This window comes from Pteropus vampyrus, unplaced genomic scaffold (genome assembly GCF_000151845.1).
Source record: "Pteropus vampyrus isolate Shadow unplaced genomic scaffold, Pvam_2.0 Scaffold453, whole genome shotgun sequence".
NCBI classification, from domain to species: Eukaryota; Metazoa; Chordata; class Mammalia; order Chiroptera; family Pteropodidae; genus Pteropus; species Pteropus vampyrus.
The window spans coordinates 740393-763561 of NW_011889234.1; the positions used below are offsets into that span (position 1 = coordinate 740393).

Genomic DNA, 23169 nt, shown 5'->3' on the forward strand with positions numbered 1-23169 from the left:
TCCATTTCCTACAGGGTCCTTTGGGTCCTAGTTATTTGGGTCATGTGCAACTGTATAGTAAGACTGATATTAAATAAATTCTATTTAAGAATCGTGTGTTGAACATCTACCGAGAGCAAAGCACTGCTAATTTGCAAACCTGGGGTGTGGGTTTTGGTGTGGAGAGGCATGCTAATTTTTCATTGAATAATTGGGAATAAAAATTTTTGGCTTGCAAGTAGTAGATCTGATCTGAGATAAGATTGTGAAGTGTCTGTGTCCCATTGTCTGGCCTTTTTGAACCTCTTTCTGTTCTTCAATTTAGGAAGCTTTTCCTTTTCCTCCTCCCAGGATCTTTTCCCCATGCTTCTGCATCCAGCACCGCACTCAGAAGTAGGTCACGTGTATCTCAGTGCATCTTTGATGAAAGCTTTATCTTCGGATTATCCAAGAGTGCGTACTTCAACACTTATTTAGTCTCCTGGCTCTGGAGAGGCCACGACAGGTCACAGTATCCCCAATCTCACTGAGCTTATACTTTGTAGGTGAAGGCAGACATGAGTTCTTATGATAAGGTAAAATGAAATAAGAACGCTGAAGGGGAATACATAAAGTGAGGTAAGACCCCAAGTTGATAAATAAAAGACATTATTCTCTCCTGGGTTGATGGAAATGTTATAAATCTTAATTGGAATATTGGTCGCATAGATAATATATTGTCCAAAGTTCATCAAATTGTGCACTGAAGACCTGTGCATTTCTCTGTGTATAAATTTTACTTAAATAAAAATGTTTTTGACTAAGAAACAAACAAAAAGGCATAGTTCTTAAGGAATACTGATAAGCAGGCACAGAGGCATTTCTGTGTCAGAGACGGATCATCTCTTTACCAGCCATTCATTCAACAAATGTTTATTGAGCACCTAATATGTACTGGGACTGTTCTAGGATCCATCAGGGAAGAGATAAAAGTCCCTGTCTTCAGGAGCTTACATTCTAGCAGGACCATGTAAATGGCAGAGTTGGGGAGATTTCTGCTGGTTTCAGCAGGAGCAACTGAAAGCTCTGTTCTCAAATGGGCTCAATGCACCATGAAAAATGGAATTAGTGGAAAAACTCAGAAAGCAGAAAGCAAAAGAGTCCTTTCATGCTTCAGAGATTAGGCCTACTCTTTCAGGTGGGGAACCAAAGGAAGAGCCTGCAAATTTTCCAGCTTCAACCCTAGAGTCTCCCTAAGGCTTCAGGGGGCAGTGTCCACACCACCTCCCCCCAAGCAACACCGCTGGGCGGAGAGGAGAGGTCCTCCACCAGACCCCCTGGCTCCCTTCTGCACCACACAGCAAACCAAGAGGTTGGAGACTCATTTTCCGAGTGCTGGGAAAGGCTTTTTGAAACCAAACCTATATCTTTAGAAACACTGCAGAAAGACTCAGCAGATCACCCCCAAGAGCTGGATGGTGCTGCTGTGAATCATAGGATCCCCGGGTGAGAAGAGGCCACCTGAGAGGGGATGGAGGTGCTTTTGAAGTCTCGAAATATTTATTTAAAAAGCATTAATGTAACAGCTAGGTAGAGAGCCAGAGGAGAGAAAGAGCAATTAGGGGAATTGTTTTATAAACTAGATAAATGTCTAACCAATGTCCTATATACCTGAAACTAATAATAAAAAAAGGATCTGGGAAGCCTTGATCATATGGCAAAGTTCAATATCATTATATGTATAATAAAGGACAATGAAGCAACATATAGTCATTGTTAATTAAAAATGATCTAAGTGACATATATAGTCTCTGAATTTACAAAGATAGCACAACTTAGGTAATGAATCATATCAGTTAGTCTTTTATCAGTGACAACAGTACAATAAAATTAGAGGGATAGAGTTGGGGCTGTAGATGATGAGACTGGTCATAACATTTTTCACCTCTCTCCCCAATTTTTGCTCCTCCTATAATCTATTTTTTGTCCTTTAATTGGCTGTTCTATTAGTTGAAAACATATACGGCACTTCCAGGTGATATGGAAACTTCATTTAGACGTTGACTAAGAGAAAGGAATAAAATTCAGAAACAGTTTCCTTAAATCCAAAAGCATGAAAAACTTCAGAATGTTATGAAAAAGACCAAAATGAACCCCAGGAATATGTGAACGTCCAAGTTCTTTCCTAGCACATGGGATTCTCTAGAGGTCGTCTCATCTGCTGGTTGACCTGGTGTGGCGTGCTGACCTCAAGGGAAGGGAACGGGAGAGGAAAAGACACTCAGGAGAGAACAGCACACTTTTGGAATTTGGAAAGCGGATGCATCTTTGCAGGAGTCATCACATTTTTTTCTTTAAAGGTCCAGAAAGTAAATAGTTTAGGCTTTGTGGGCTACAGGGTCTCTGCCACAACAAGTCAACTCTGCCATCACAGCACGAAAGCATCTGTAGACAGCAAGTAAACAAGTGGGCATGGCTGTATTTTAATAAAACTTTATTTACAGAAACAGGCCAAGTGTTGGATCTGGCCCATGGGGTTCTTTGCCATTCCTTGTGTTATTGGTTAAATGACAGCAGGCCAGAGACAACTAAAAACCGGAGTGGAGAAAACGGAGCTGGAAAACGGAGTCGAAGACTGTTATGTATTCACTAAACCCCATTTTCATTTCCTTATGGACATGTAGGGGGCCTATACTTTTCCAGCCTCCTTCGTAATTAGGCTGGGGACATTTGACTGAGCTCTGAATCGTAGAATATGGGTAGAAATAAGGTATGCCACTTTCAGGCCTGACTCCTTAAAAATCTTCCCAGAAGACCTTCATGTTCTTGCTTGGGAAGCAGAGACCTTTATGTGCTGGCTGGGTACAGAGGATCCAGTGGAGAACTCTGAGGCCTTGGAAATTGCAAAGTCACTTGGTAGAAGGAATCGAGTTTCTCAGATAAGGGGTTAAATAGAGCATCCCTGCCAATGCTATCAGACTTTGACATGAGCTAGGCATTAACTTTTTATTTTGCTAAGTCACTGAGAATTGGGGGTTTGTTTGTTACAGCAGCCAAGGTTGCTTGTTGTAACCAGTGTAGATCCCAAAGATCATGTTACTTTGTGCCGCAGACCCCAAAAGCCCAGAAACTGGAAGCAACATGTAAATGGTTTTGAATGTGGGGTACAGGTGGAGATGAAATCAGTAGATTGTTTGAATTTGGGGATAATAAACCGACTGGTCAGATGCTGAGATCCTACTCTAACTCTGCAAAGTCAAGAGACAGGCTTTCTAAAGGAGTTTTCAAATGTTTCATATAAAGTGAGTCCATTTGATTTTCACAGAAGCTTTGTGAACGAGGGTATTAGTTAGAGCCCTTTAGTTATGAGAAAGAGACCATGTAAGCTAGTGTAAGCAAAATTGGAGAATTTATGATAAAAACATAGGGGAATTCCTCCATACTTATCTTCGAGAATAAAATTGAATTGAAATAAAGAATAAAATTGGCATCTCAATTGTCAGGCATATCTTAGACTGTTTTCCTTGGGGCAAATTCCTAGAAGTGGAATTTCTGGCTCAAATAGCTTATGCACTTTTGATGCATTTTGCCAAATGGCCTGCCAGCAAGGCTGCTCCAGCAAGTGCACGCTTCCAACAGTAGTGCTTGAGAGTGTCTATTTCCAAAGGTCTGATTTTTAAAAAGTGTTTTCTGCTTTATCAAATGCTTCTAGGAAGGTACTATCTGGACCTTTAAAGAAAAAATGTGATGCCTCCTGTAAAGATGCACCAACTTTCCAAATTCCAAAAATGTGTTCTTTCTGTCCAGGTGAGACTCCTGACAGGGAAGATTGGCGATTGGCTTGGGCATCTTAGTGCTTTAGGAGGCAGTGTGCTGACAGGTACCTGGGAAGCCTGTCAGGAGAGTTTTGATGTTGATCCATAAGCTGCCCTTTGCAGTTCAGATAAGGAACAGAATAAAGGAAGTCTCAGTGTTCACACACTCTGAAGCTCCAAAAGGGTTGTTTGACAAGTACAGGGACTTCTTACAACGTTTTCATCAGAAACTGAGCCTGTTTGAGACCCAAGGCCACAAGATATGAAGGCTGCGGGAATGTGACATTGACCAAGTGCGGTATAGTATGAATCCAAAGACCACACAAGGCCTGGGAATGGAGACGGCCTTGAGTTCTGCTTGGGCCCAAGTCCTACATGACCAGGCTCATTGTTAATGACCTGAGAACCATCAGTGAATTGAGAACCAAAATGTATTATGCCTGATGACAAATCTGACATCTTATAGCACATTCACATTGAGGATAATTTAATCATCACAGTGACCAAAATCAAAGCCACAGAAATTGTTCATGACGTGTATGAAGTGTCCTAGGTCACACAGCCAGTAACCAGCAGTTTTAAAATTGGAGCTCAGTTTCCTGAATCTTTACTGTTTGACTTTTCCACTGCCCTGTGATGAATATTCTCATCCTCTCCATCCCTGGTTATACCATCTTCAACAGTACCATACCATGGGGGAAAACCTGCTCTACAATAAAAATACTAAGTTCATTTATTGAGTGCTTACTGCCAAGGTCACTGGTGACTTCCTAGATGATCAAGGCTCCATCAGCCTGGATCTTTTAGTGAGGATGATGTGGAGTCCAACACCCTCCATCAACCTGAAAAAAAAGGAAAAAAGAACAAAAAAAAAAACCTTGGTGGTTTCAAGCAACAAAAATCAAAAGGTGGTTAAGAACGGGGCCCAACAACCAAAAGGAAGGGGGTGATGGAGAGATTGACAGGTGTGTTGGTGAGAAAGTCACCCAGCAGCAGAACCAAGCCATTCTTAGCACCTTTCCCTCAAGACTGGGGTTACACTTGGCCTTGGTGTCTACTACCATCTGCAACTCCCACATGAAGTTATTGGTCAGTTATTGGAAGGAGAACTAAAAAGCTCATCTTCCTGGAAGTGTGATGGTGAAGAGAAACCCAGAAACTGAGGGTCTTGCTGTGAGAACAAATGCCACTTCACAGAACCACAGATGCCCCAATAGAAGGTGTCTGGGACTGCAGCACCCAATGCTCTCTGATCTCAGCCTCAGCAACACATCCAGTACGGCAGGCTCCCACTCTGTGGTAGGCTCTGTAGTTTGGCCTCCTGCCCAAAAGGGAGCCACATACACAAGTTGTTCCTCCCCCCACATGGACTACTCAGGGCTCTCTTTCAGACTATGAGTGGGGGCCTCAATATACTTAGAGAAACTTGGAGTCCAACAATCCTCCTTATTGTCCCCACCCTGCATCCTCTCAGAGTCCATATTTCTACTTTCTGACCTAATTTGGAAGGCCCCTTAGGAGCCCGTGTCATAGGGATGTATAGTCCTCCACAGAGTGGAGACTCCAGGACCCGTGGGTGAGCTGTCACTACAAGCCAACGCCTCTTTGGAGTGTAGGCAGTGGGCACACCTGGCAAAGTTGGCCCTTGGCACATGTTTTTGGATAACTATATCATTCTTAGTTACCACAGATGATAAATTTCTGTTCTCTTTCAACAGACTGTCTGCTGGAAGCATCTCTGTAGATCTGAACCATCTACAATGCTTCCAGCAGACTACTGTATTTGCACACATCTTTCCAAGTTCACCTTCATCTCAGCCCTTCTCTTTGGCAAGGCATCTAACTAAACCAAATAGGCCCTTCTCAATTTCTGTATCCGTTTTCCTTACCCTTGAAGCAAAATTTAATTTCTTGGAGGATCACCTTTATTACTCCCTAAACTGGGATAATCCTTGGAAAACACGTTAGGTATTTGGAGTACCCATCTCACCTCTACTTCTATGCTGCCTCCTGTTTCTGGCTTTTCTCTGGCGAACAGCCCTGGCCTAGGAAGCAGGAGGTCTGGATTCCATCTTTACATCTACCTTTGGCAAACTGTGTGATTTTAAGCAGTTGACTTTATCTCCCTGAGCCTCGGTTTTCTCATCTGTGAAAATGGCAACATTAGATCACCTCAGGAATGAGCTCTATGCCTCTCTCTGCTCCCTCTTTCACTTTAGAACTGCCTTCCAGGTTCCAGTCCTGCAGGGCCAATATGCTGTCCTTTCAGATATTTTCTTTGAATTCTTCCCAGGTGCCTTTTGGAGGCAGGGGCTTATCTCCAGAGTGTGACTTTCTTGGTGGGAACACCATGCCCTGCATCAGGCATGATTCAGAGTGATATTCTGGAGCATCTTTTTGTGATTCCCACCACCCATTGCAGTCAGTTGCTGAGACACTTTCTTGTCTAATTGGTCCTCTCCTGTGCCCGGATATTTCACTTGCAGCAAACTTGTAGCAAAGTAGTTTTCCTTCTTTTAGGCCATGGGATCGGGTAGGGTGTATCTTGAATCTATTGTAATGTGAACATAGATCAACTTTTCACTTAACTTTCATGGAGGAGGCAGCAGGTTGTGTCTGATATACAGAGTTTTCCATAAAAGCCTGTGGCAAGGCATTACTTCCCACATTCCTGACCTAGAAAGGGTCAGGTGTTTTGTTCTTTGCTTAACTAGGGAATTACTTTTTGTGGAAAAGAGAAAATCTGGCCCCTTTCTCCTCTAGAGCCCTGGGTATATTATAATAGGTTCTAGAGTGAATGAAAAAAAGAAGTGTGTGCTCTTTGGGTTAAGAATGGAAGCCATTCAGGTGAATTAAAGAGAGCTTGAAATTAGGCAAATACAGTCTCATAACCTCATTTGCAAATGACTGAAAATCCACCCAGAAAGTAGGATGTGGCAGTATGGATGACAAATCAAAGCAGGAACCTGACTAGTAAGGAAAACTTTAAAACAAAACAAAACACCTAACAACGACAATAGAAAGATGGGATAATTAGTAAGGCTCTCAAGACTCTCCAGAATTACAGTTGAGCAAACTCGTTAAGGCCTAAGTGGTTGTTTTCCATCTGGCGGTTGTTGCTGGATACATTCGGGTGGCTTATTGAAATAAGGATGCCCTGTCACTGCTGTTTTACCAGCCACTAATTAATCTCTTCGAACCATCACTGGGAGGTGGGTCAGGCACATGAGCCTCCCCTGAAGAATCAACCAAGACAGTAACCAGAGTCCCAGCTCACTCCAGAATGGCCTCGGGAGCCCAGACAGTACACTGCTGTCTAGGGCCACTCGTCACCCACCCAGGATGGTTCTCACTGTGTCTTCTCAGAGAGCCCTGCCCGGGATCCTGACAAGCAGTAAGAGCAAAGTCACACCGTGGACAAGTCACCTAAGCTCTCTGGAACTGTTTTTCTCATCTGCAACGTGAGAACCTTACAAGCTCTACTATTCAGGTCGCCTCAGAACTGCTAAGCTGAGGTCTAGGATATAAAATATCTGGGGAGGGTGTGATCACTGTGATGGAGTTCTAACAGCAACCATTTATTGAATTCTCCTTACATGCCAGGCACTCTGCTAAACATTGTATGAAACTTCTTTTGCTTAATCCTTACAATAATCTTGCAAAGAAGATTTTTACAACCACATATTACGGAAGAGAAAAAGGACGCTCAGACTGGTCAAAACTTTTACAGGGAGATCACAGAGCTGGCAAGCAGCAAGATTTGAAACTCAATCTGTCTGTCCTTATGCTCTTTTCCTTTGCATAGTATCTCTGAGTGGCGAGAAACTGATTACCTTCAAATACAAAGAAAGCCCCCTAATTACAGAGCCCCACTCAAGCCTTCAGATGACTGACAGCTTAACTGTGATATCATGAGAGACTCTGAGTTAGAACCACCCAGCAGGCCGCTCCTAAATTCCTGATTGACGGAAATTGCGTCAGATAATATTTATTGTTGTTTTAAGCCTCTAAATTTTGGGATAATATATTGCACAGCAATAAGTAACTAATACAGCATCTTGGCTACCATTTATTCATCCAACAAACATCCATAAATTATTTATTGTGACAAGCACCATGCGACAAGCTCGGGATGCAGTGAACAAGATTAACAAGGTACTTGCCCTGATGGAAATGGTCATCTATGGGGAGAAATGGACATGGAGTGGAAGGAGGCAATGTCTTTAAAATTAAGTTGTTGGGGAAACTGAAGAGGAGACATTACATGTGCATCTTGATTATAGAAAGAACCAGGAGGTTCTGACATTTTCCTCTCCACTTGTCTCGATGTCCTCACTTTTCGCTGCCTTGAATTCTTTTGGAAATGACTCAGGGTGTTAAAGAAACTAAAAAGTGAAATGATAGAGAATTCTTATTTTCCTTTGGGGCAGAATCTTTCCTATAGAGAAAATGGCCCCTGGGAAAGCTTATATAGGTCAAATAGCTCTGCCTAAGGAAGGGAATTGGAGAGATTTAGAAGCTGCCTAGGAGAGGGTTGGAGAGGGCTAGAAGCTAAAGAAGGACTTTGGGAGAAAAAAATGTCTACCAGGGATTTTTATGCTTTTGTTTGTTGAGTGGTGTGTGGTGAAACGCTCTTCTTCCCACAAAATGGCCAGTAAAACTCTTGCTCCCTAATGCTTTCTGCAATAGGTTGGTTTTTTGAGGATATGACCAAGCACTGTGTCCACCTTCAAGACTGGCTTCAGGTAAATTCAGGCTGTTCATAGGAGACTGGCCACTTATGGGTTAGACAAACACATAAATACAATGGTGTTAGTCATAAAAATAAATAAATGCTTCTGATTATCACTGCAATTCCAAAATGGACAGCAATGCCCTTGATGCTTATCGGAGACATCAGTGTTACTGCTGACAGCTGTACAGAGGTTGCCGAAGATTGGGGTCCAGGCAGGTGCTGTGGCAGCTGCCAACACTGCTACTGGCATCTTGCACCATGCCTGGCACTTAGGAGATGCTGGGGAAATGTTGGCTGGATGCAAGACAGTGCTGGCCATGCTGCCATCACTTAACTGTTCAATGTTCCAGGGAGGGGGGTTCACAGGGAAGCCGGGTGCATACTGTAGCCCCTTATTCTAGGATTCAAGTGTGACTCCATTGAGCTTGGCCTAGGAACATGTGAGTGACAACCCAGAAGTGAACACAGAATTGCCACTTCCTTCTGAAGCTTGCCTGCCTTCCTGAAGCAAACTGCCCTGTGGACTCTTTCTTCTTGTGGGTGAGTTCTTCCCAGAGGCACCTTCATCTCTTATATGAACAGGCCTAAGAAAGTGCCTAGACTTTCCTGAATTTGGGAGTGAACAGAGTTTAGGTTTAAACAGGAACTTTTGCTACCTACAATATTTCCTCAGTATCTAGACCAAACATAAGCCTAGCAGGGTCTGATGGTCTAGACTTACACTAATATGACATGATATATCTAATATGATAGCTGTTGGCCACATGTGGTTATTTAAAGTTAAATTGATTAAACTTAAAAAAATAAGATAAAATTCAGATCCTCAGTGACACTAGCCACATTATAAGTGCTTAATAGCCACATGTGGCTGGTGGCTACCATATTGGACTTTGCAGATAACAGAACCTCTCCAACACCACAGATGATTTTATTGGACAGCCCCGTGTCTAGGGCCAGAACCCATAAAATAGATTCTGTTATCCAGGATCTGGCTATTACGTATAAACAAGAAAACTATCCACTCAGTATAAACACCCATGGATTAGGAACAAAGGTCAGCAGACAAGGCAAAAAATAGCTCAATGTCAAAATTTCCCTTGAAAAATCAATCACTTAGGAAGGGGTCACTTTGGAGACTAGCTTTCAGTTAATGCAGCATTGCAGTTTTTCATTCAGCATTGGAGCAGATCTTTCTCTTTTGGTTGAGCACCAAAAGATCTGGTTGGTACTTAGGAGCAATGCACAGGACATATCAAGGGTGTCTTTAAGCACTGGTATGGTGCTGCAGGGAGAGAGAAGGTTCACCTATGAGAGACCCAGGTAACAGGATCAACTGAAGGCACATCTGCATCATATACCTATTCTCAGGCTTTCTGCTTTCTCGATGGGATAGCGGGTGGAATTGTCCACCATGTTTAGTGGTTCTTTTTCTGTGTATACCTGGTGCTTTTCGTTTTGTTTTGTGTTTTAGTGCCAAATGTGTGGAGCTGTAGTTCTGAACATTAAATGTGTTTACGATACAGTTTCCCCACAGATATTCCATGAAGCAGTCCTTTCTTTGTTCAGAGCTTCATTAAAGGAAAGGTCTCCTCTCTACCATAGACCCATGTATTTTGTAATTAAAGAACACCAAGTTCCTCCTTGAACTCTTTCTTTGGGAGGCCAGAATTTCAGCTATGTCACTGAGCTTTGGAAAACACCACACTGGCCCCTCAGATCAAACTCGAAGTTGGGGCATTTTAGTGTAGCACAAGGGTGCAAAGGGATTTCAGGCCCTTAGGAGCCCAGCTGTAGTTCTTTAGACCTAGACACCCTCCTGGGTCACCCCAGTGAACAACAAGCTCTGTCTTTTGGAACTCTGGTAACATGCAGTGTTCTGCCCACTTAGTCTGGCCCTACTTATTGACATTCATCTTTATGTATATTTTATATGTACATGACCTGTCTTTCCAGTTAGGTCATAATTCTTCAAGGGCAGCTGGCATATGTCTTTTATCTCTTTTTATAATCCACAGTTTCTAATATTGTGCCTTCATATAAAAGTGCTCCATCATGTCTAGCTTCAGTTGAAAGAAATTCTCTCATAGGAGACAAGAACTGTGGGCATGAACTAACTATATAGACATACTTTAAGAGCACAATCTATATTTTAAAAAGCCAATATTTGTTCTTTCAACTTAGCAAGCTGAATTTTAAAAATCATTTACTTAATTTTGAAGTTGCAAAGGATTGCAAGGGGACCCTCAAGTCAGGAACTTACATTTACAGAAGCAAAGAGAATGTTAGTTGCCTTAAAAAAAAGCAAACTGTGAGGTAACCCCAATATTTGACTTTAACAGAGGCTTATGAGAGCAGGTCTATTTCCAACCTTCTCAGAGAGACTGTGGCCTTATGCTCCAGTGTGTCTGAGTTTTTTATTTGAGGATTTAAAAATGCGGGATAAATGGTTAATTAGAATCTTAGAGTAAGAGACCACAATACTCTATGAAGATTCTCATTAAAAAAAAAAAAGTTTTTGATAGTTTATCATTTTGTGCATATTTTACTTGTTCACTTTTAAAAATAACATCAAAAGTAATTTTATCGCATTTTTATTAAAAATTAGAAACTCATGCTTTCTAATACTGGAACAGCTATCATAATTTAGAGTAAAAAAACTCATAAGACTTTTAAAAACACCATTCTAAATATTGCATAATACACTGCTAATTTTGGCTGGAATTTAAGTAAAATGAATTAAATGATATTCTGATGGATTAGACAGTCTCAGGATTAGCACTTTTATTTCTGTTTCTTTACAAAATTGTGAGGATTATTATAGAAATTGGAATTGTTACCAGTCTAAAGTCCACGTGCCCAATGCTTCGAAAGGCCAAAACTCAAAACATCAGGGTTCGGAGTAAGGAAAGATTTATTGATCAAGAAGGTGCTAATCTGAGGAGAGCGGGGCTCTAGTAGTATCTCAAAGTCATCTTATAAAGTGCAGAGTTCCGGCGTCTTTTATGCCAAGGGAAAATGGGAGGGGCTGTTTGTTTAAAAACTCAAGGCCCAAGCAGAATTCCTCTAATGAACAGCTTGTCTAAAGCAGGAGCTGTTAGCTGAAGGCCATGGGAACCCGCAGACTTGAACAAGATGGAGTCAGAGAGATGCAGTATTTCACTCTATTATGGTATCATGATTATTTTAACTCTAGCCTTATCAGCTATAAGAAATGTTTTACTCCTATACATGTTGTCACCTCTGAGTCTCCAAACACAGTGTCACAAGTGTCATGTACCACCAGAAGCAAATGAGTAACTAACTGAAATGTTCATCAAGAAGGAAAGCAGGCTTCTCCCAGAAACTCCATCTTTCTCGGAGCATCCACATGATTTTTTTTTTTTTGGCAGAGCAGGACACCCCAGGGTTGAAATAAAGTTTTCACAGAAAGATAGCCACAGATCAGAATTCACAGCCCCACACGATTCAACAGTTTGATTCAGTGAATGTTCATGGAATTCCTGAAGGCAGAGCTGCTTAATTTGGGATCCAGGACCACCCACACCATCCAGGAAGTTTCTTAAAAATATAAATTCCTGAGACCTGCTCCAGACCTAATAAAACAGAATCTTCCGGGGGCGAGGCTGGACTTCTGCTCTATAAGGAGGCTTTCTGGGTGATTCTTAAGCACGCTAAAGTTTAAACCAGAGACCTTTGTCTGTTTTACTCATTGATGTATTCGGATGCCTGGAATAGCAATTGATACAGTTCAGTAAATACCTGTTGAGAGAATGCCCTAAGTGACTGAGGCACTTGGAGGCTCCAATTATGAATATCTTCCACACTATCTTATCTAAAATGCTGCCATAAAACAGGTAAATGTTGAAAGTGACCAAAGTTTTGCCATCCCAAAATATGACTTTTGGGATACTTATTTTAAGCTGGTTATTAAGAAACAAAAGACTCATAAAGAACCTTGACCTTTCCCCCTTACCTGCCTAAAAGAATTCAGATGGAAAAATCTGTTTAAAGGAAAAGCACCTTAGCATCTCAATATAAACTAAATGCAGCATACAGGGAGAAATCTAGCAAAGCCTGTTGGTTGAACTTCCTTCTGTGTCCTATCGTTTCTGGGTGGCCCAGAAAGAATTTGTTTACCACATGTTTGCTCTTTCTTGTCTACCTGTAAATTACCTGCTTTCCATTTGAAATCCCAGACCCATCTCCCTCTCCTTTGTCCAAAGAGCATATATTCCTTAATCACCCAACGCATCTTCGGGTCTCATATTCTAACAGCAACCCCCTGCATGTACATTCATAATAAATTTTGGACATGTTCTCCTGTTAATCTGTCTCATGTGAATTTGATTATTAGCCCAGCTAGAAGAATTTAGAAGATTGAAGGAAAAATTATTTTCTGCACCCCTACAAATGTCCTATCCCCCAAGAGACCTTCTTAGTTAGGCTGGGGGGCAGGGGAAGCTCTCCTATCTCTGCCTACCAGCTTCAGCACATTGTCTCCACCTTAACGGCTTCTCCCTGCCTATACTTAACTGCCAAGGCTGTGACATAGAGGCCCAATAAAGGGATTAATAAAATAAATTAAGGTATTAAGTAGGACCCTAAATCCAGCATGTGAGTAAAAATACCTCTCTGCTCACCACCATAACTAAGGCTACGTGAACTTCTAAAAGACATAGTTTTACTTGTAGGCAGAACAGCCAAGGGATCACATTTCCTTTCTAATCATTAAAACCACAGGAAAGAGAAAGCGAGAGAAATGTAATCCTGCTTGTGTATATACATTGTGCTAAGACTGCATTTTATGATTTAAGAGGCATCCTTAATAGGTGAAAGGATAAAGAAACTGGTAGATCTACACAACAGAATACTATTTAGTAATACGAAGGAAAATTATTGATACACACAGGAATCTCAAATGCATCATGCAAATGGAAAAAGGCAGCCTCAAAAGAGGCAACTTCACTGCAGGATCCTCTTTATATGACACCCAGAAAAAGGCAAAACTATAGGGAAGGAGAATGGATCCGTGACTGCCTGATTAGGGTTAGGAGTAGGGAACAAGTTTAACTACAAGAGAATGTTAGGGGTTGATGAAACAATTCCGTATCCTGATTGAGTTGGTAGTTACAAGAACCTATCTATGCAAGTGTTAAAAATCAGAGAACTGTACTCCCCAAAGCTAGTGAATTTACTGTATGTAGATTATATTTAAAAAGAACCTATTGTATACTCAACAAACTCATTAGGTCTCTGAGAGCCCTGAGACAATTTCCTTCCCTTGATCAATTTATCAATGTGGGACACAAAGGAACACACAGTCTTGGAGTATGAGTGTGAAAGTAAGGAAACATTGCTACACCTTATGGTCTGTGCTGTGTCATCATACCTGGTGCCAAATTCAGCATGTTAGCAACTGGAAACCATTTTGTAGAAAATTCCTTTATTATAGTGCAAATAACTTTCAGCAGTGACATAATAATGTAAGAACACATTTAGCACATTTTACACCACACAGTAAATAAGAAAGTGTTTCTTTGAAAATATCTCATCAGAGGAACATTATTTCTACATGAATGCCAGAAAATGCCAAGGCTGTTTCTCTCAAGGCAACAGGGCTTCCTCCCTCTTTCTGGATATTTTCTTTTTAATACAAATGAAAGGATTTGCCATTTTAACAAATCACCATCAATTCTAAGAGTGATCTGTTAGGGGGTTTTGAGCTGAGGTTGGCAATATCTGAAATGGAGTTTCAAATTTAAAAAAATAATGATTTTAAGACAATTCTGGGATAGCCCAGGAAGAAGTCACTTCTATTAACTTTTAAGTAGATATACACACTCATTCCAATTTTGATGCAGAAATGGACAGATTGTCTAAAGCCTGCCTTTTATTCCCCCAGAGCCTGATTGTTAGTTATACTCCTTGGTTTTGGTCATATTGCAAAATGAGGGCTCTGGTCAGAAATAACTCCTTACATACCCAAACGCTTTCCTGTGAAGCTTTAAATTGCACTTTAGATCCTGAATTCCCACCTTAGACCTCATGCCTGAGAGGATGTGAACATTGTTTCCGGTTTGTAGCTAACAAATAGTACAGTTAGATTCGGCCCCGCTAATTTAGCGATATCTAAATCAAACCATCACATTATTTAGATTAATTCCAATAGGCTTAACCAAGAGGTTTCCACTGACCTCACAGAGAAATGAAGAGTTAACACTAAGCTACCTAAAGTCTTGGCTGCTAACCAGTTAGCTGATAGGTAGAGAGTACGGAGTGTCAATTCCAATCAGTTATACTCCCAGCTCCTCTAGTTTCTGCTGAATTATGCAGTGGGTTGGAATGGATGGCCTCTCAAAGGAAACCTCCTCTGAGGGACTTCCACCATAAGTAGAATCGAAACCCTTACAAATATATTTCTGGGTGCCCTCTAAGTCTCTCTACAAACACTCCTCAAAATCTAGTGGCTTTACAAGTCATGAGAAGTTAATCACAGGCTTGAAAATACCTGGAGCCACAGAAGAGCCCTCTTGACTGAATATGGCTGATTAAGTCAGCTGGTCCATAAAGCTTTTCAATGCTCAGTCTTGTTGGATAAAGCATCTTCTTATATAACACAATGGAACTGTGCTAAACAGTTTCAAAGTTGAGAAGAATCCAAATATATCACCTATAAAAAATTCACAATTTTAGTTTGCCTCTTCTTAGACTTTGGTACTGAAACACTGTCTATAATCTCGACACGTGTAAATGACGTGGCCACTTCAGTGCCTCTGCATGTTGTGTAAAAAAACTCAAAAGCAAAGCAGGACAAGGACATGTCATAACAAGACATGGTATGCTACACAAATAAAACCTAAATTATATATAAATACACCCCCACCCAGTACCCCATTTCCCCCTACCCTATACTACCTGACCAAAGCAATGACAAGGGTCTTTCTCTCCAGGACCAATGCAATTTGGGAAGTCCAGCACCCAGGGCTCCACTTATCCCTTGCCTCTCAGTGACGTTTACACTGGTGCAGGCTCCTCCTAGAGACACTCTGCTGTCTGATCAGTTCCACAAGTGCAGGGAAACTCCTACAGCTTAATTAGAAGCATTCACTCAAAGACCTGGAGTTCTGGGAGTTAACCTTTCAGAAAAACTAATTGGATCATTTCCTAATCTGGATCCTGTCTTATCCTAGTATCTCAGCAGAACCAACAAAGTAGGAAGCATCCTATACTCTGAAGTTGCAAAGGCATTGCTTAGGGATACTGGTGAGGGTCACATAATAAAAGTGATACAATGAATGGAATAGCTTAAGATGATATAAATTATCTGCAAGTAGCTATTTGGGGACATTTGCTTCTACTTTACATTACATTCCAGAATTATTTTCATATTATACTCTTAAAAGTTTATATAATAGTCATTTAAAAGTTGTCTATGCAATCACCTCTTATATGTTGTCAATTAGTTTAATAGCAATTTAATGAGCTATTATGTAAATCTAAGAAAAAGTAGCTAGTCAGTCCTAAGGAAGCCAATACTGTGCTAATTCACGGTAAGGAGAAAAAGCAATGTAAACAGAATTTTACATAATTGTCAATAACTTGAAAAGCAGTTTTATCGAAATGTTGCAAAGTCTTCCCAAAAGCACTTACAGCAATTTATATCAAGAGATTTGAAGTTTAGGGGTCTGGATATGACTCAATTTTTTAAGGTAGAAATTCGCCTGTTTCATGGCTGTAATATGTACTTTCCCCCTCATAAGATATTTGTACATTCAAAAGTTCATAACTTGCTGTTTTTGAGACATTAATCATTCTCTAATACATACACTGAGTATAAATAAATATGAGAAAGCTTTAAAATCTGAATTAACATTATGTTGTGCAACTCCCCCCCCCAAAAAACAAAAACCACCAAACAAACTTTGAACAATCTATATTCTATATAAGTACCCTGACTAAAATGTTGGTTGTGCTACGCAATTCTACTTCAGTGCAGAAATGAGTTGATTTCGGTGTACCATCTTTGTTGTTGCTGTTTTAAATCTTTAGTACTTTTGTTTCTAAACATCACCTTGCTTTGAAAAGATGAATAACTTGCTACCAAATCACAAATCATCACAAATGCATTTCGGTTTAGTCTGAATAAAATCCAGCATAAATGTATTACTTCGTTCTAGGAATAATGGCTCGGTGTCTTTGTTCCGACAGCTTCCTAAGGGCAAACCATGGTTGAAGTTGTCATTTTGAGTTTAAACTGCACAGAAAGAAGAGACTGTGAAGCTTGCCTTTTGTTTGTTTTCTTTTTAAGTCTTCAGATCTTGCTAAGACACTTCTTCCAGACCCATAGTTGTGGCACCTGATCCTACTTGAAATAGAGGTGGTTTAAACAACATCAGCCAAGCTTAGTGATCTGGAGGTCCCCGTTTATCTTTATGGTGTCAATTGCAGATAATGTTTGAATGCGATGGTAAAAATCAAAAAGTTGGTGTCCATCCACAAACACTCTGAAACGTGGGTGCTCGCAGAGAATTTCCACCTGGAAGAAACAAAATAATAATCTTAGTTCACAATTTCAATGAACCCTACTGGGGAAAACAAACAATACTTCATTTTAGAGAGAGAAAAGAGACATCTTTAGTGGCTCCCACATGTTGGGATGCACTGGCATCATACAGAAGCCTTGTTAGAACACAGATGCTTGGCTTCATATCCAAATTTTTCAACTTAGTAGGTCTAAGGTGAAGTCTAAGAACCTGCATTCCCACCAAGTTCCAAAGTGATGCTGCTGTTGCTGGAATGAGGAAATCACTTTGTGAATCATCGCTCCATACTACTCAATATCCTTTAGATTTAAAATTGCTTATGCATGCACCCCAGAAAGTGATGTAAAGTAGCATAGATTTGTTTATATGGCATTTAATGCTTCCGTTGTCATCCCTGCACAATTCTATCCCACCTTCAGAGGAGCCCCTCACAAGGCAGAACTGGTACCAATTAGTAGCACATAATAATAGTCTAGACACTCATACCTGGTAAACACTAAAGCTGAGAGAAGGTTACACAGTAATTACCATTGGACCAAGGATATGTAATTAACAAGGCTTTGTTACGCCAAACAGAAATACCATATGGTAAAAGCTTTTTCTTCCTCTTTTTCTTAAGTAATTCACCATTGAGTTTAATCACTAGTTCTATGCTATGTATTTATTAAAAGCATTGGTATTCACCATGCGAGAAGACTCCATATGTGATATTAGTCACATTTAATTCATATAATTACTAAAATTATTATCACCAAGAAGGGCCAACTTCATTTCAATTTTGTTGTTAGGGAGCATTATACTCCTTTTGGCAGTCAGAAGCTCTGGTTACTCACACTCATGAGCTATGCATTGAGATTCACAATTAAGAAACAGTCCTAGTAGAAGGGAGCCTAAGGGGCCATTACCATCCTTACCACCCTAGAGGAGGAGGGCAGGGAAATTGGGTAGGGGTGCCTTCTCCAGACTATGATTAGAAGGGCAACAATCTCAATTCTATCACTGATGTGAAAAGTCATGGATTCTTACTTTTCCCCCAGACTGTAAAGTGGGAAGAAAAATAATTACTACTTCATACGGCTCTTGTAAATTTCTAGACGAAGAGCAACAAGTAAAGGGTAGCTCTGCTTTATTAAGTGTACATGCAACATGGATGAGTTGTCACTATTGTGATTTTTGTTAAAAAGGTATAATGCAGACAACTTTATCAGCAAGTCTGACATTTTAGTAAATCCTTTCCTAACACATTACTGACTTGCATTTCTTGGCATTGGCCTTCACAAAAGTATTGCTAATGCTGCTTAATTAGATGGGAAGTTTGTGCTGTGCTTCCTGCCCAATAGATAGTGGGAGCAAATCTATACTCATTCAGGTCCAAGGGAAGGAATTTGTCAGCCACACAGTTGACTTAACCCAGAGGAGAAAACAAGGATATGGCCAGGCCTCATTAGCAAAGGAGACAAGAGAAAATGAAATGATAATTACTATATTCTTTAAAAAGTCATACCTAATAAGATTTATTGCTATGTAAAGTTTGAGCAAAAAAGGAGGAAAATTCATATTTATTAATCAATCAGTTATTTTGGGATAGGTATCTATTATAAGCCTAGTACTGTGTTGAGTACTACAAAGAAAAGTACTTATTCTTAACAATATGAACATGTAAATACAGATTTATCTTCTAAATAAATCCACTAAATAGAGCCAAGAGCTATCATAGCAAATACTAATTCATATCATAAACATAGCTCTTCTTTTTTTCATCATCATCTGACAAATTTCCTGGACATACAAAAATTCTGGCTGCTTAAAGCGTTCTTGGCACACACTACAGGAGCAGAACAACATCACCCTGCCAGGGGTTGGAGCCGAAGCACTCGAGGTACTCACCCTGAATGGCTGGTCTGGGATGAATGGAAAGTAAGGGATTGCTGACTGTTCTTCACCCTTTTGACCAGATACACAAGAATTTCTGAGGAGCTGCCGATCTGTGAACACAGCTCTGAGTTCAATTGCCACATCAGCAGGAGGATCTTCCGAGTCACCACACGTCAAGCTGATAGCAAAGCTGATAAAGAAATTGTCTCGTTTATTCAGAGTTGGATATAAAACAGCATTTAACGATGACCCAGGCTCCCATATTTTCTCCTTCTTCTTGGGGTTTGTGTGCTTTTAATGGGACATTCATTACTCTTTAAACAGGTTAGATTATTTATGGAGAAGTAATATTACAATCAAACCACTTATTTTGTTACCTAAAGGAGGTTCTGGTGGAGCTGAAAATAACTAACATTAGAGATTTCAGATACCCAAAGCCATCCACACATCTGTGTCTTAATTCATTTCCGAATCCTCAAAAAACAGCCCCAGAAATTGACCAGGGAAAATAATATCCTGCAAAGTTTGATTCTCCTTTATATTGACAGTTCTCGCTCTAAGCACCATATTTAAAAGCCATTAAAAAAAAAAAACCTTTGGCCTCCCTAAGGGTCAAAGAGAAAATGATGTGGGCCTATATTTATAATCTCTGATATAAATAGCTGTCTGGAGAAATGATGGCTGGGATTCATACGCATTCTTTTCATGGGAACATGGTACTTTCTTGGCACTTCCAACTAGCAACACTGGCCACAGGGAGAGAACAAACAGGAGTGGGCAGGGCCTTTTCACTGCCTGACAGGTCTTTGGGTGAGGAGGACCCTGGCTTACCTCTCCGGGTTGACATCAACGATGCCCATTACTAACACCTTCTTGCCTGGTCTCATGCCACCTTTAATGTGCCCACAAAATGGAACTACCTGCAAAGGATGAGAAGAGAAGTTTACCGCCTGTCAGGGAATAGCCAAACCCTCAGATCCTAAGGACCTGACCCATTAGAAAATGCAATTAGAAAGGAAAAGGGTACAGGCAGGGACACAGAGCACAGAACAAAATCAAGTTACCAGTCGTGGGAAGTACACGTCGGCTTGAACTGGAGAGCCCAAGGAGTTGTTTAAATGTCGTCCATCATCTAGTTTCTAAAAATAGAAGCACACAGATTGGCTTTCCAAAAGCTCTAGTTTGGGGAGTTGGGTGGGGAGTAAGGGAGGGAGCCGGGAAGAATCTACACAAATCCGGCAGCCCTCACAGAACACAAGCATCGTCTGCAGATGCTGCCGTCTCACAGTCCACTGAATAACCGCATTAACCCCCGGAACAAAACCCGTTCTTTCCACCCGGTAGCTAAGCCTCTGAAGATCCCCAGACTCGTCAGACCTAGATCAAAATCAAGGTCAAGGAACACCGGGGAGCCAGAGCCCCGAGCCGGAGTAAGTCAGGCCCCTCTCCAACCGCAAACGCCTCTGGACCCGGGGTCGCCCAGGCCTGTCCTTCGGGACGTGGCTGCAGTGGAGTGGCCGCGCTCAACTTCTCTCGGGAACCGCCGGCACGGACCCGTTTCCAAGGGGGAATCCCCGGGACGTCGGAGGCGGGCGCGGGGCGCGCGCCGGGACACACTCACACACGCACACCCTCACACGTGCAACGTGCATACATACACCTGGCCAGAGGCTGCGAGGCACGGAGGGGGCTGTCGGTCACCTCGCGCCGCTGTCCGCCCCAAACACCCCACCCCCCAGGCCAGCGGCCCCGAGCCACGGTCACCTCCTCCGCCCCCCCACGCCGGCCGCGCACAGTGGCTCCTACTAACAGGTATCGGGGCACCTTTCCACGCTGGGGCGCCGGGCTGGGCCTTAGCTCTCTCCGCCGCAGCTGGAGCAGGCAGCGCGGCGTGCGGGGCCGCGGGAAGGGGGCGCCTGGCGTGCGCCCCGCCACACTCACCACTACGGCATCACTGTCGGCCACCGATCCCGCCATCTTCTTGCACAGCGCGGCGGGGTGCACGGCAGGCCGCCCGACCGCGGGGGACGCGGGACGCAGCGCGCAGGCGGGGATCCCGGGGAGGTCCTGCGCCGGGCGGGGGCGCGGGTCCGAGAACGGCTCGGGCGCGCACACACTCGCGGGCGCGCGCGCGCGCCTGGGACTCCGGCGTCGACCCGGCTGGCAGGCCCGGGGGAGGGGAGGGGGGGCGAGGCGGCGCCCGCCCGCAGGTCGGAGGTGGCCGCTGCTGCCCAGACCGCGGCTGCCGAATCGGGGCTGCTTCCTGCCGCAGGGTGCTGCTGTCGCCGCCCGAAGAAGAAAGGTGGCGAGGGCCGCGTCGCGCTGGCCCTGGGCGGCATTTAAAGGCCGCCGGCGCCCGGCTCGGGAACCGAGAACAGGGCGGGGACGCGGCTGGGCTGCCGCGGCTTGCTCGGCTTGCCCTGCCCCTCGGCCATTGGACGGTGGAAGGAGACTGGGGCGGGAGGGACGGGCCTGTCCAGATAGGGGCGTGCGGACGATGAGGGACTTGACGGCCCTCCCCCGAGTGAGGGTGGGCGGGGCTGTGGAATAGGGAAGTGAGGGGGCTTGCCAGGTGACAGGTGCTTGTGACATCCCCGTCCCTCCCTTCCAGCCAATCCCCTGCTTTCTAGGGCCAAGTCCTGGGGCAGGTGGGACGTGGAGGCCGAGGTCAGAGGGAGACTGGGGGTGGGGGTGGTATTCCAGAACTCGAGATTTTTTTCAGAAAATGATTTTTTTCAGATAATTCCAATAAAAGTGAGAGGAAAGAGTCATTCGGCTCTCTAGAGTAGAAAGGTAATGAAAGGTCTCTAGGCTTGCATAAGTAAATATTTGGCCCAAAAGTCAGAGGCAGAGAGGATTCCCTGTATGGACTTTTACATCCCAGGAGGTTAGATACAGAACAAGCCTCTCTCCTCTATAGAGTGATGGGCAAGGCTGGGGATCTCTGAAGGCTCTTTCAGGCAGTAGTCTGGCTAAGTCTTACCGAATGGAGCTGGGCTCAGCGACTGACCTCAAAGAGCCCTCACTGGGCGCTGTTCTTTGCAAGACATCTGCCCAGTTTAGTGTAGTAAGTTTGTCGCTGAAAATCTCCTGATATCTTTTGTGGGGTAATTCCTAAGGGGGCACCCCTTTTTATTCCAAGGCAAAAATTCTTTATGGTGGTTCCATATTAGGATGATTATGTAACTTCTCAGATAAAGCTGTATCAACATACCTTAGGTGACATCTTGGCTTAAACATTCCATTGTGTGAATCACCAGGGTGTTTTACACTAATAAGCAGAGCATCTGTGACCTACTGCAATCCCAGAGGGGCCCTCAGAGGCTCCCTTCCAGCCACTGTTGCTGTCTGTGTGGCCTGGAACATCACTGCAGCTTTTGTTTCTTAGCTTTCCCTTTATGGTCCAGAGCTAATCGTAGTAATCTCAGTTGAGTAGGGAGAATTACCTGCACACGCTCTGTAAGCCACAGTCATCTGTGTGTTCTCTGAATTAGACACTGAAGTGCAGCACAGTTGTGGCTCACATTTTTGCTTTTGTTTACCAATCTTAGCTCAAAATCACACCTTATTGATTATTTAAAAATATTAGGCAGTTATAGGAAACTATTGATATTTTGAAAGTGCCTTTCAGTATACCTTGATTTCTGAGAATCTGGTATAGGGAAAAACTACTGAAGTTGTCATTAACCTTTAGCTAAGAGTGACACAATATATCATGGTAGTTAAAAAGCCCGTGCCCTTGGTTCACATCCTGGCTCTACCATTGACTAGCTGAGTGATCCTGGACAAGTTACTAAACTTCTCTGTGCCTCAGTTTCTTCATCTGTGAACTAGAGACGACAGCGATGGTGATAAGGATAATGTCTATCTCGTATTATTGGGAAGATTAAATAAATCGGTTCCTGTACCTTCCTCAGAATAGCACTTGACACATAGTAAGCACTTAGTCTATAAAAATACTGAGCGCCTGCCATGTAATAGACAGTAGGGATTCAGTATAGACTTTTTTGTTCAGCTTCATTCTAGGGGGAAAATGCAGTCAATAACCAAATATATAATGTGTCAGGTAGTAAAAGTGTCAGAAAAAATTGTAAAGCAAGTAATATGGAAGACAAGGAGATAGAAAGTGGGGCATTGGGTGTTCTGGGAGGCCACCTATGGAAAAGTGATGTTTGAGAAGACCCCTAAAGGGAGGGGGGGAGGGAGTCATTTGGAAGTCTAGAAGAATAAGTTGCTGGCAGAG

General features: G+C 42.6%; 1 protein-coding gene across 1 annotated transcript; it reads right to left on the reverse strand.

Moving 5' to 3' along the window:
* Positions 1-13932: 13932 nt before the first annotated feature.
* Positions 13933-21340, reverse strand: LGALSL (galectin like). The gene is made up of 5 exons (XM_011381864.2): positions 20868-21340; positions 19991-20065; positions 19758-19846; positions 18939-19116; positions 13933-17044 (listed from the first exon to the last, which is right to left on the reverse strand). Exons 1-5 carry the CDS (start codon positions 20901-20903, stop codon positions 16901-16903), a joined length of 522 nt encoding a protein of 173 aa, XP_011380166.1. The 5' UTR covers positions 20904-21340; the 3' UTR covers positions 13933-16900.
* Positions 21341-23169: the final 1829 nt, after the last annotated feature.

Bases quoted from the DNA above. Each gene is read 5' to 3' on its own strand.
- LGALSL (XM_011381864.2), bottom strand. From the start codon at position 20,903: ATGGCGGGATCGGTGGCCGACAGTGATGCCGTAGTG. The intron at 19,847-19,990 runs GTAACTTGATTT...CATCCTTTGCAG, and splicing joins ACGTGTACTTCCCACGACTG to GTAGTTCCATTTTGTGGGCA. The intron at 17,045-18,938 runs GTGAGTACCTCG...TGTTTCTTCCAG, and splicing joins TCCCAGACCAGCCATTCAGG to GTGGAAATTCTCTGCGAGCA.